The sequence below is a fragment of the Taudactylus pleione genome, unplaced genomic scaffold (genome assembly GCF_031769625.1).
Source record: "Taudactylus pleione unplaced genomic scaffold, aTauple2 ptg000562l, whole genome shotgun sequence".
Taxonomy (NCBI): Eukaryota; Metazoa; Chordata; class Amphibia; order Anura; family Myobatrachidae; genus Taudactylus; species Taudactylus pleione.
This window is the reverse complement of record NW_028284964.1, coordinates 3,990,217-4,004,163: the sequence shown is the minus strand read 5'-3', so window position 1 is coordinate 4,004,163 and position 13,947 is coordinate 3,990,217. Positions and strand designations below refer to the sequence as shown.

The 13,947-nt window shown below is 44.2% G+C and overlaps 1 protein-coding gene across 3 annotated transcripts in view; it reads right to left on the bottom strand.

Moving 5' to 3' along the window:
• Positions 1–600: 600 nt before the first annotated feature.
• Positions 601–13,947, bottom strand: part of RAB27B (RAB27B, member RAS oncogene family) — a 321,089-nt gene continuing 307,742 nt past the window's right edge. For all 3 annotated transcript variants that reach the window (XM_088452999.1, XM_088452997.1, XM_088452998.1), the window contains 4 exons: positions 12,876–12,961; positions 11,686–11,789; positions 8,942–9,065; positions 601–3,980 (listed from right to left, as the gene is read on the bottom strand). In XM_088452999.1, the coding sequence (XP_088309125.1) occupies positions 3,791–3,980; positions 8,942–9,065; positions 11,686–11,789; positions 12,876–12,961 (504 nt within the window). In that variant the 3' untranslated portion in view covers positions 601–3,790. The remainder of the gene's footprint in view (positions 3,981–8,941; positions 9,066–11,685; positions 11,790–12,875; positions 12,962–13,947) is intronic.

Sequence of the window (13,947 nt, the reverse complement as noted above, 5' to 3'; positions counted from 1 at the left end):
ACTCGCATACGCAGGACTGTGCAAGCCCTGGGACGCCCACGTTCAATGCTCCTGGGTGCTGCAACTCCGCCAATGGTTCCAAACACTCCATCATCTGCGCAGTAATGCATTCACCGTCATCACTACCACAGGCTACGGCTGGCACAGCGTCTCCTTTTTAACTGCGGCTAAACATGGCCTCTGTGGCTACGGCTCTGCGTTTGGGAATGCGGCTGTGATCACTTAAACGCCGGCAGCACTCCCATAACACACCCTTTTTTATACCCATGAGACGGCCTTAGTCACCAGCCAGGATTGCCCATGGTTTTTCCCTCACCAGCTCTAATGCCAGCACTCCGCGTCCACTCAGGAGAACACCCGCAGAGTAGGAGTTTCCACAACTTTCCGGGGATGGGCAGTAGCAACTAATCGCTCAACTGCGCAAACCTCAGCGCCGCGTCCGCCTGTAAATGTCGTTGCTGCCACAGGAGTCTCCGACGTTTTGCAATGACAAATTTTAAATAGAAACGGCAATTGGCGCCGACTCCGTGTAATAGTTGCACAGTACAACTTCCGATGAAAGCGAAATGTCAGCGAATAAAAACAAAACAAAACGTTACGTTACTTCATAGATTTTTTTTTATGACATTCATACTATATATTGGCACAAAAATAAGAACTTTACATTTTCACAATATCATTAGCCCACTAGATTTTAAATTTTTTTTTTGTGGAGGAGGGGGGCACTTTTTTTTTCATGATCAGCATTTTGTGGGTGAATTGTAATCACTGAAGGAAGAAATATCGATCACCACCAGTTTGTTATTAAAGCTATTGACCAAGCAGGAAAAGTTTGGAAATTAAATCTCAACAAAGTTCTTCTAAAAAACCAACTGGTAACAGACTGCGGGAAGGAAAGCAATATCCTCTCGCCAGAGTAATACATTTGTTTAGGCTATATTCAAAGGCAGATATATTTGCTTACTAAAAACCATTACCTCTAAAACCCAGCATCTCACCTGTAGTTCTTGGTAAATGCAAACAGGTCATATTGAAGTGTTATTTACAGATCAATATATTAAACATAGTAATACCATATACTTAAAAAAAAAAGTTAAGCACCTTTTAATCATACATCTGATAATCATTTTTTTTCGACTGTTCAACTACCAATCATTATCTCATTTTCAAAAGGTCAATGGAGGGGAAAACAAGTATGGCCGCCAGACACAGTCTGTCTGCTACACAGACACGGGCTCACAGCATATCGCCCTCTCACAATGCAGGCAGCCATTTTGTAAGAGGGACCCACATTAATGAGAATGCAACCTATCGATTTACTAGGAACCAGTTGAGGCACTTCAAGACTAATATTTATGATGAGGCAGTGAACATTGGTTTAGCCCAGAAAATAGATCCCTCTTTACTGTATTCAGGCGTTTTTGAGCTCTTAAAAAAATAAATAAAATAAAAAATAATAATAAAATAATAAGATTTTCCCTATATCCTCCAAATGTGTAATAAAGAAAAAGACTCTGTAATCCAAAATGTGTGAAATTTTGTATTTCCCAGATATATATATATATTTATTTTTAGTTACCATGGCTAAAATCTACAAAATGACATTTAAAACGACCCATGGACGTCCCCACACTGCCCTGGCTTTCTCTTCTTCATTGAGCTGCTTGGCAGTGCTCCTCACAGTGGCAATACAGGGGAACTCAGTGATGATGCCTGTGTGTATTACTTCATTATTACAAAGCGGCCATTCCTTTTTATGTTTTCTTTACAACTTTATGAAACATTCTGGAAAAGTACGATTCAGCATAACCACACCCACTAACATGCATAGGCGCTGGCACTGCTCCCGAGTACTTGGTTTACTCACTTCTTTCATGACTGGCATAACCCTGGCACTTCGTTAGGATTGCACTAGTGAACGAACATTAAACACAGAATATTATATGCTCTCAAAAAGGAAGGGATAGGGGCATATCCTATAAAAGAGGAGGAACAGGAATCGTATCTTTGTCTTTGGGAATGTTCTCCTTTGGAGATAGGGTCAATTGACCGCCGGACAAGATGCCGACCGCTGGATTCCCGATCAGCGTGAGAAGACCGGCAACGGAATCCCGACATGGCTGGAGATCCCGACAGCCGGCGTCCCGATCGTAAGTACAGCGAGGCCAGGTAGCTGTAGCCGCGGGAGGGGGTTAGGTTCAGGCGTCCCGGGGGGACTTAGACTGCGGGAGATTAGGGTTAGGCTCCAGACAGGGGGGGGTTAGGCACCACCAGGGGGGGGGGGTTAGGGTTAGGCACTAGGGGGGGAGGGTTGGGTTTAGGCACTTACTGGGAGGGTTAGGTGCGGGGTACTGAGGGCTAGTGTTACGGTGCAGGAAAGGAGGGTTAGGGGGTAAATGGGACTACAAAACCGTTTCCCTGTCAGGATTGTAGCCATCGGGATGCCGGTGTCAGAGTCCTGACAGCCGGCATTCTACACGTCGGTATTTCATACCCAACCCCTCTTTTGTACTCCATATTCTATAATGTTATAGCAATGTTTCTTGTGTTTTCTTCCTCCATTCTTATGGTAACAAGTACACATGGTTGTGAAGTTACTACGGCTACAATAAGCAGTTGTTATTAACCTTATGCAGTGATTTGCTTTACATGTGTTGTTCCGACATAAGTGGAACTTCACATAAAAAATAATGAGGAAATACTCGGGTCTCAGTCAAGGGGAGATGTATTAAACTAGGGAAAGGGATAAAGTGGAGAGAGATAAAGTACCAACCAATCAGCTCCTAACTACCACTTTACAGGCAGTGTTTGAAAGATGACAGGAGCTGATTGGCTGGTACTTAATCTCTCTCCACGGCTTGATACATCTCCCCCTCAATGAGCTTCAAAAACATCTACTTTCATTTGATAGCCCTGAAAATGTTTCCCGGTCTAGAAAGAGCTCTCTGTTTATTAGAATACGGTGTGAAATTGTATAGTCGTTCCTTCAAAGACATTTTTTTCAGAGCAGCTTCAGATGACTCCATTCTACAGGATCACCCCAAAGTGACCACATCGCCAGAGCAAAGAGTCCGTTTACAGAAACCAAGAACTGATATTTACAAAGACCCATACACATCGAGTCTCGTGATACATCGAAGGCCGGATCGCAAAACTGCCCAATCCTGACAATGACAGATGGACTAAACGACTCCCTGATTTGAACACTAGTTGGTTTTATCAGCAGTGGTACATAAACGCCAAGCAATAATATAAGACAAAGATACTTCAGAATAATCCACAAATGTTTGGTAGACAGCTAAACGTCTCATCGTCCGCATAAAGAGAATGGGGAACTCCTGAAATGTAAACAGCACAAGGTCGAAAGCCCGTTTTTGCGTAATTCAGTGACGTGCTTGCAATTACACTTTAGCGACTTGCATACCTAATCCAACCTAAAAATGTACATCGCATGATTCAAAACAAAATACACCCTTTTTTTTTTTTTTTAAACCACAGTCACCATTTTTTTTTCCGTAAGAAACATATTTTTTTTTCTATCATTTATGCTGCGTATAAATATATAAGATTAACACTTTCTTCACAAGAGATGTTGGCATATACCATAACAATGTGAGGGGGGAGGTGTATCAACATTGTTAATGGTATGAAGCTGTGAACGGCTGCAGAGTAGACACTGGCCACCAGGGGGCATTGTGGTGGTTTTATCAGCCGCTGCACATGAGCCGTACCAGGTTCTCACAGTCTGCGTGTGTTTCTTTTATTTGCTTCGTGTTTCTGCTGTTTCTATTTAACAGGCACACTTTCTTCCTCCTGGTTTTGATTCATCTAATTTTCCAGAGTTTCCGCCATTAACTGCTTCCGGTACTTGGGTCTTGTCGACGCATTGTTCCATGCGTTTCATTATCAGGTCTAGAAGGGTGTCAACTGATTTTTCCACATTCTGCCCGACTGCCGCACTGGTTTCAAAGTACGGGATGCTGGCAAAACAAGAAATATTATTCGGTTAAGCCACCTTAAACTAAAGACGGTACTTGAACAAGGTAACACTGTGCAATTTTACTCACGGAAATATGTAGCTACAGATGTGTATAAATACATCTAGCCTCATTGCGCGCTAAACAGCCCTTCCAGTCGCGCCATGCTGTGGTGTGACTTGGTAGCGCCGAGCATCCTTTTGTGCTACTTTTTACCTTCAAATGTGTCTTATTCACATAATGATGCGAAGAGTTAGCACAAGCAGTTTCTGCTGATTAAAATGATATGCAGCATGCCTATGTTCTGTGTGCAGCTGCGAGAGTAACTGTATGCGAAACGCTACGTTACAGTGTCTGTGGCTGTAACACTAACGTAGCATTTCGCATACAGATACACCCGCAGTTGAACACAGAATATAGGTATGCTGCATATCATTTTAATCAGCAGAAGCTGCTTGTGCTAAATATTTGCATCACTATGTAAATAAGATGCATTTGAAGGTAAAAAGTTGCAAGAAAAGACGCTCTGTGCTACAGAGTCACATGGAGCTCCACGTTATGTGTGGCACGAGTTATAGCGCACGAAGGATAGATGTATGTGGACACATCTATATAACGCTTCCCAATATATAAAGAGCTGACCAAAACTAGTTTATAGGAAATTAAAAAACTAAAAATAAAGTAGTTTGCTCACTGGTGCACTGTAAAACCTAACTTTATTTTTTTTTTTTAATAATACTTATTACTGCAACCATAATGTTCAAATAAACAAATAAAAAGACTGATAACTGAGTATGCATGGAAAATAAGTGTATTATAATAAATCTTTATCTCTTTAATATAATCTTATTTATAAGAGTCTTCTGTATTATTCTTTTAGGGCTTTGTTACAGCTAACTAAAAAAAAATGCATTTATGGCCTGGTAGAATGCCTCTATCTGCAGCCACAGTTCCTATTTGTTCCTGTCTCTTTAGACACAACCATCGTTGGCACCATCGTAGCCTGCACTAGGCCCTTGCTAGGTGCAGATTCCCCGTCAGATTATGTTTCTGAGTTCGCAACCACTACAGTGACACGCCTGCGACACTCCTATAACAGGCCCATAAAACGGGCCATCTATGTGCATCCGCACAGCCATCTCTCAGTAGCCTCCCAAGAATTCATTTTTAAGACATTTTTGAGACCATACATCTGAATTGCAACTGCGACTCTGCGCGTGGACTGTGGATGCATGCGCGGTAGGGAAAAAAATTGCTCAACTTCGTCCGACTTCAACATAGCGTCCGACTCAGAATCATGGCCAGGTGTCTCTTGTTTGATTAAATATATCATTTAAACTTACTACTGAGGTTAAGGGTCATGTGCAGCCCTTCCGAAGGTTAGAGGTCCTGTATCAGGCTGCCTAATAATAAAGCTGAGTGAAGTGGAGTATCTTAATCTGCCAATGGAAATTTATTCCCAAAATGTGCGCGCAGTCACTTCAATAATCACCTTACTTGTGACTTTTATAATAAGAGATCAAGAAAAAAAAATGTAATCGGTATTAACCACGTATCAATTATAACAGAACTGATATGTAGGCAGATACCAACTCTTTAGCAGCAATATTACTGGACTGATCATTGTTGATAATAATCACATTATCTGGTATACATTAGATGCTGAAACATCGTTCTTAAGACACATTTTATCAGCCACGAAATCCCAGGCCGTTTCTAGTGTCAGGACTGTTCAGACAACAGCCATGGCCAAAAGTTTTGCGAATGACACAAGTATTTGGTGACAAACAATGACTTTCCAGCATGATGGAGCACCTAGCCATAAGGCAAAAGTGATAACTAAGTGGTTTGGGGAACAAAACATCGAAATTTGGGGTCCATGGCCAGGAAACTCCCCAGACCTTAATCCCATTGAGATGTTGTGGTCAATCCTCAAGAGGCGGGTGGACTAACAAAAACCCACAAATTCTGACAAACTCCAAGCATTGATTAGGCAAGAATGGGCGGCCATCAGTCAGTATGTGGCCCAGAACATGATTGATAGCATGCCAGGGCGAAATGCAGAGGTCTTGAAAAAGAAGGATCAACACTGTAAATATTGACTCTTTGCATAAACTTAATGTAATTGTCAATAAAAGCCTTTGACACTTATGAAATTCTTGTAATTTTACTTCAGTATACCATAGTAACATCTGACAAAAAGGTCTAAAAACACTGAAGCAGCAAACTTTGTGAAAACCAATACTTGTGTCATTCTCAAAACTATTGGCCATGGCTGTAGGTCTAGAAATATATGTGACCTCTGATTGGTACTGCCTCTATGTAACGCTGCAGGGTCTAATCATTTAATTTCACAGTCTCTCCAGTAATCTCTGGGATTATACTTTAGTATTTTTTGTGACTTCTATACTAATTTTACAGTGTGTTATGTAATCTGTTTTTTATTTTGTTTGTATATAGTTTTTTGAAAATTATTAAATAGGCATGATTGCATCTTAAATAACAAAATAAAATAATAAGTAATAGACTTGCTTAAATGTAGAAAGTAGTGGTTTCAGTTCTAGTAGATTGAACAATTAAGACTTAACTGTGCATGCCAAATAGTGTAAATCAGATAAGCCTATCGATTTTAACTATGTAGACAAAAGTGATTAGACACCCCCGTGCAAGTGAAATGCAAACCATTGTTCACGAGTTCCAAGTGTTGCGGTTTCGACAAGAACATTTGGTAGGGAGGCCCATGAACTTGCTGTCTTATGGAAACAAATGTTTTTATCAGGACGACAATGCCACCTGTCATGTTTCCAGGGTGGCGCTGGACTGGTATACAGAAAATTTGGTTTCCCGGATGGACTGGCCAACTCGGAGTCCAGATCGTAACCCCAATGAGAACCTCTGGGATGAACTGGAGCGACGGGTGTGTTCTATACCGACTCGACCTTCTTCAGTGTCACAGTTGGTCACTGTACTTAAGGCGGAATGGCAAAACATACCGCCTGCTGCTGTCCAGGAACTTGTGGACAGTCTGCTAAGAAGGATGTCTGCTGTAATCACTGCACGTGGTGGAACTACAAAGTACAGACGTCAATAACATCTTGTTGATCTATTTGCTGTCAGTGTCCAATCACTTTGTCTACATAGTGTATATCTGAGCAAGTTGCCTGGGTCGAGAAATCCTCTTGCCAAAGGAAGTACCTGCTGTAATCTACTCCCTGATGAAGTTTTGGATAGAGGATGTAAAACGCGTGGTCATCTTTTTAACATTAAATGATGAACAAATGCATAATTTTGAATTAAATATCGGCTATATTATTTACATATACTACAGTCATGTGGGTTTTTCGTTTATATTTTATGCAACTGAAAGGTACTTCCTTTGGCAAGAAGATTTCAGGAAACAGGCAGCTTGATCACCAATATTTCAGATGGTATGTAGTCGGGATGCCGACGTTCTAAATGCCGACTGTCGGCATCCCGACTGTCTAATGACAGGTGTCGAAATCCCGACGCCTGTCATTAGACCTACGCCGGGAGCCTGCCACCCTGTTTACCAATCGAAGGTAAGCCTGGCGTGGGGGGGGGATGGGGATGGTTAGGTTAGGGGCTCCCGGGGGGGAGTTAGGATTAGGCACCCCCTGGGGAGGTTAGGCACCCCCTCCCCCGGGAGACTTGGGGTTAGGCTGCTGGGAAGGGGGGGTTAGGGTTAGGCACTTGGGGAGGAGGTTAGGGTTAGCACCCCTAAGGGAGGGTTAGGGTTGGGGGGGTTAGGTTAGTAAATAGAAAATATACTTACCTATCGGGATCTTCACTGCCGGGCTTCCGCTGTCAGGATTTGAACCGCCAGCCGCATGGCCCTATCAAATGTCCCATCAGTGTGTATACTACACTGCATCGCCTCTCTGCTTGAGCCCATCCCATTCTATTATTCTTGAATGAAACAGTGGAATTCAGATAAACAAAACATTTTGAGGATCACAAAGGCCAGTCAATACAAACAACACAAAGGCCAGTCAATACAAACAACACAAAGGCCAGTCAATACAAACACCACAAAGGCCAGTCAATATTCAGCAGTCAAGCATTTATTACAAAAGAGAGATAAAAGACAAGCAAATATATATATTTTTTAATGTTTTCATTCTTGTAACTCACAGGTTCTCAAACTCGGTCCTCAGGACCCCAAACAGTGCATGTTTTCCATGTCTCCACACTGAATCAAGTGAAATAATTAGCTCCACCTGTGGACCTTTTAAAATGTGTCATTGAGTAATGATTACACCTGTGCACCTGCTGGGTGACCTGCAAAACATGAACCGTGTGGGGGGTCCTGAGGACAGAGTTTGAAAACCACTGTTGTAACTGAAGAGGCCCAAACCAGTATGTTTGGGCCTGGGTTCCCATGGGGTCTTAAGCTGGGTACACACTAGACGATTTGTCTACCCAGTGATAGCAGATGCGACAGCGGGATATATCGGGTGGTCCTTACACACCGCACGATCCGGTGTCCGACCACCCGATACACAGTTTGCCTGCACCATTCACCTTCCTAGCATCGGCAGCTGGATCACTCCATCTGCTGTACATGCAGCCGATGGAACTACCCCGGTGTCCCTACACAGGCGCGCGCATAGTGCACGCACACTAGACGATCCGGACGTTATGTCGGTCCAATTCGCTATATTGTCAGATAAATCGTCTATTGTGTACCCACCTATATACTGGCACTGCCCTATGCTGCCTCAACTGGTCCTTGTGATCCTCATAAAGTTTCTTTTTAATGGAGTTCTGCTGTTCCATTCAAAATGAAGTGAATCAGGTGCGGTGTAAGCCGAGATGCGGGTAGTATGCCACACACAGGGCTCCGTACCCACTGAACCAAAAGATGGCAGGCTAGTCATTACCTAGGAATTGTTGGCTACTAGCAAAGCAAAGAGCGTTATGTTAGGTGGCACCAAATGACTTACCCGTATTTATCGGCAAGCTCTTTTGCTTGCCTCTCGTTGACCTCTCGCTGATCTGACAAGTCAGCCTTGTTGCCAATTAATACGATATCTGGATTCTCACAGTAAGCATTCGCTTGCAGCTGACCTGAAATTTAAGAAAAATAAAATAAATAATTGTTTTTGCGGCAGACCATAAATGACAGAAGAGAATAATTTCTCTCAGAATTTAGGTGGAGTTCCTACAGTGTGTTAACATTAAGGAGGTCTATTTACTAAGCCTTGGTGGAGATAAAGTACCAGCCAATCAGCTCCTAACTGCATGTCAGTCAGTTAGGTGGTGGTTGGCTGGTACTTTATTCTCCGTCCACTTTATCTTCATCCATAGCAGCAGCCACTCCAGCTTCGGGCAAAGCCTTCCAGGCACTGCCGAGTCCCTGCCAGGTGAAACAGTCCTGCACAGACTAACCGTCGCGCATACGCATGACATAGAAGCTCATCGATGCCAGCAATAGGCTGTCAGCTGAGCGGGGGACGCAGACGATTCACTGGACCTTGCCGGCTAGGTAAGTAATGATGAATACCAGTGGCATCTTCATTGGTATCACAGTGATACTAAACTAAATATGCCGCTGATGTTTATGTTCGTTGTGAAATGGGGCCCCTAATTTCTACAAAAGTAGGTGTAAATGAAAAGTTTCACTTACTTTTGTAGAAGTTAAGCACTGGAGCTATTCATCATCAAGGTAACGCAGGATAGATCACTGATAACTGCTGCTTACCTTTCAACCCCGATCTGTCCTATGGGGACCTAAATTCGGGAATTAATTATTATCCCCAGTGTAAGGAGATGCCGGCATCCTGACAGTAAGTATTAGGGTTAGGGGGAGGGTTAGGCACTAGGGGCAGAGGGTTAGGTGTAGACTGCGGGGGAGGGAGGTTAGGTTTAGGCACTAAGGGGGGGGTTTAGCCTGCGGGGAGGGAGGGTTAGGAGACTTACATCCTTCTGTTGGGATTGTGACCCTGTCAGGATGCTGACATTGGGATTCTGGCCGCCGAGACCCCGAGTGCCGGTATCCCGTTCCCAAACCCCTAAATTCATCAAACTCTGAAAATACTATATTTACGGAACGTGACTACGGGAGCATTCGCCATCCTCAGACTGCGTTTGCTCCCGCTCCCCTGCACCTTCCTAGCACTGCCGAGCCTGACTCCGTCGTGCTAATTCTCACTGCTACGAAAGTCGCAGAGAAAACATTCGGGGGAGACTGAAGATTTTTGGATCAGCTGTCTCTGCGTCAGAGAAATGGTGAATTGCTCTGGCTCTCGCTGCGAGCAAGAATGTTACTTATTGGGGACCGCCCCGGCCCCGATAATCAACATGATGAATATGCCCCTTAATGTTAACCTAATAGACTCCACCAAATCCTATATTGTGCTGTTTGGAGGATGTTTATCTGTGGTTTTTGTTCTCTTTATCACAGTTTCATGTGGTGACCTGAGGTCAACGCAATAAAAAGATCGTCTCGCGGGCGTGTTATAGGAGTGCCAGGGATAGCGGCTGCGTTCTCAGACGTCGAGCCGCGAGCACAGAGGCCATAGTCAGACAGAGTAACTACACCTCAGGGCTTGCACATTCTGGCGCACGCTAGTACACAAGGGGAGGGCTGAAACTGGCATTTGCATATTATAGCCGCCCACGGCTCCGCAAGCTCGCGCACCATCGGCTGCACCTGCGTCCGCCTCTGAATCGGGTCCGCTATCACTTAGAGGTCTAGTTACTAAGCAGTGTTAGGAAATAGAGTGGAAAGTGATAAAGTGCCAGCCAATCAGCTCCCAACTGTCATTTTTCAAACACAGCCTGTGAGATGACAGTTGGGAGCTGATTGGCTGGCACCTTATCACTTCCTTTTCACTTTTCACTCTGTCTCCTAACACTGCTTAGTAACTAGACCCCTTAGTGCCTCTTCCCTCAGTCCCTGGGAGGTTGCTGCACTTAAATAATGAGGTGACTGCAAAGGCAGGCTGTGGGGCTTATTCTGCGTCACATAGCGGGTGTATTTCAGGGCAGCCATGGAAGCCAGTTGAGACGTGGGTTTCCATTCAGCTAATGCGATGAGCTGTGCGTCTGCAAAATGGCAAGCCGGCGCCAATCGCTATCATTAGTATCAACGCTTACACCAGCCCCATGCTGGGTGCATGAGGTACATCTGAAACAACTGGCTACCATTCCCCACACGTCATACACACCCACAACGCTGCCATGACACTTCTAAGGGTCAGGGCAGTACGGTGCGATTGCATTGTCACCGCACGGTTCATGCTCCAAAACAGCCAATTTCGCGGAGATAGAAATATGGCCGAGTTCCGCCTGACTCAGAACAGGACAGAGATGGAGAAAAATCCGAAATTCACATCTCTGCATGCGCTATAATGCTAAAACTCGCCATTTGCCTCAATTCACAGGGAATCACAATCAGCGTGTCTGCGGAAAGCCAGCGGTAATTTAGAAATGTCCTTTAGTATAGATTTCATGGCAAAACTCAAAATGCCATACAAATTGCCATAGCTACCGACACATGCTTACGTCCTGCATACAGTAGCCGGTCAGCCTCACTGACTGCTGTATCATGCCCATGACCAGCCAAGCCCCTTACCTACATTGGACGAGTAAGATCGCTCATTACCCAGTTATTTACCTCAAGAATTACATATCAAGGACCAGCACTGAGGCTTATCCTCAATGGAGGCAGGTACATGACACTTACTCATCCAGTTCCGGACATTGAGAAAACTCTGTTGACTGGTGAGGTCGAACATTAACAGGAAACCCATCGCATCTCTGAAAAATGCCGTGGTGAGGCTCCGGAACCTGGGGGCACACAATGAACATCAGTACCAATCAACCAACATTAGTATAAACCACCAGTAACACAATAGCTCCAAAAACGCAAAAATAATTGAATATATTCCGGGGGTATAATCTGCACAAACTGATTTAGCGTGAAGAGGAAACATTGACGTCTGAGGGGACCTCATTAATAATGAACACAAAGGTTAGTTGACCGTTGTATTGGAAAATATATTAGAACTATACAAACGCAAACAAGTTTTATGTGTTATGTAATGAAGATCAAATCTATGGCACTTTCATTACTGAAAGGTGTCTCATAGGACTGTAGGTAGTTATGTTTTCGTCCAGGCTATTATTCTATACATGGTCAATAAAAATCTTTTTTGCAGTTTATTTGAAAAAGCACTGCATGGCGGAATATATGTAACGGAGTCATCTTCTTTCTTATTAGAGCATCGTCAAATATATTCATATAATGTATAATTATATAGCATGTCCGTGGTCTGTTGTGTCTACTTTCCATTTCAAGTGTAACTGCACCTAAAATGCCGTTTTAGTCCATCATCCTCCTCACTCGTGTGTAGCAGTACCAGGAGGACCCATACCAGAGATTCCGGAGAACTCGCAGTTGCCGGTTCTGTAACGGTTTGCGATCAGTTGTAGGGAGTATTCAAGCAGCGCAGTTCTATAGTTCTAATCCAGGTTCGGATTGGGCAGAGATTTGTCGTGATACAATCAGAACTGAAATTTAATGTTTGCAACGCTCACAGTTCTACTTCTCCCAGTTGTCAAACCGGGGTCAACGCTGGCGCAGTGGTAACGGCGGAGCCTTATTTTAAGTTTAGCGGGTCCCAGGCTGCTCTAGTTGATTGGAGAGGGGATGTTGGGGGAAAAAAAGGGCATTTTAGGCACTGTTATCCTTTCAGTGGAAATCAATTTGACATAATAATAAAAATAGAATAACAATAATAAAAATAATAGAATACAACAATAAAAATAATAGAATAACAATAATAGAAATAGAATAACAATAATAATGATAAAATAATAATAGAATAACAATAATAGAAATAGAATAACAATAATAAAATAATAATACGTTACCTTTCTTGTCCAGCTGTGTCCCAGAGCTGTAAATGGACCTTGAAGGACTTCCCCTGTGTGCTCCCGGGAGCTGCATTACTGTAAATCTGACCAATAACATCACACGTTACTTCTGCGCATCAAAGACACAGCAGCATGAAGACAAATATGCTTGGGGTCATTTAACAACACACACACACACACACACACACACACACACACACACACACACACACACACACACACACACACACACACACACACACACACACACACACACACACACACACACACACACACACACACACACACACGATGTTAGTGCTCCACTGGGTATACCTCAGTGACCAATGTTTGTTTGTCCCCTCTGTACATTAGCAAAACTCAGATGGCAGATGTACATGTATGATATTTAACAAACTAAAAGTGGAATGAATGGACGGCATGGTGGCACAGTGGGGGGTAATGTTGTCTGTTAGTGTAGGGATTAGGAGTTCAATTTAGAGATGAGCGGTTCGGATTCTGTGGAATCCGAACCGCTCCGAACATTGGGGATCCGAGTCCACCCGAACCCTGTTCGGGTGTCCACCACCTGACTCGGATGCCCGTTCGGGGCCTGATGTCGGATTCTCACTAGAGAATCCGACATCAGGTCTCCTATTGTGTAGGGCAGAGCGCTGTGATAGCGCACTGCCCTACACAGATACAAACACACAGCCGCCAGCGGCAGCTGTGTGTTTGTTACAGCAGCCAATGAGAGTCACACAGACTCTCATTGGCTGCTGCACGGAGGGAGCCGGCTGGAGCTCACACATGAGCTCCGTCTTCCGACTCCCTCCGCAGTGTGTGACAGGCTCAGCAGAGCGGACGGCGCGGGAGCGGGGAATCAGGTAAGTTTTGTTTTTTTTTAACTTGTGAAAGTTGTGCAAGGGCCGGGGGCGCTACTGGGAGGGGTCTGCTACTGGGGGGGTCTGCTACTGGGCGTCCATACTACTGAGGGGCCTGCTACTGGGGGGAGGCTATACTACTGGGGGGGCCCCGCTACTGGGGGGCCATACTACTGAGGGGCCTGCTACTGGGGGGGCCATACTAC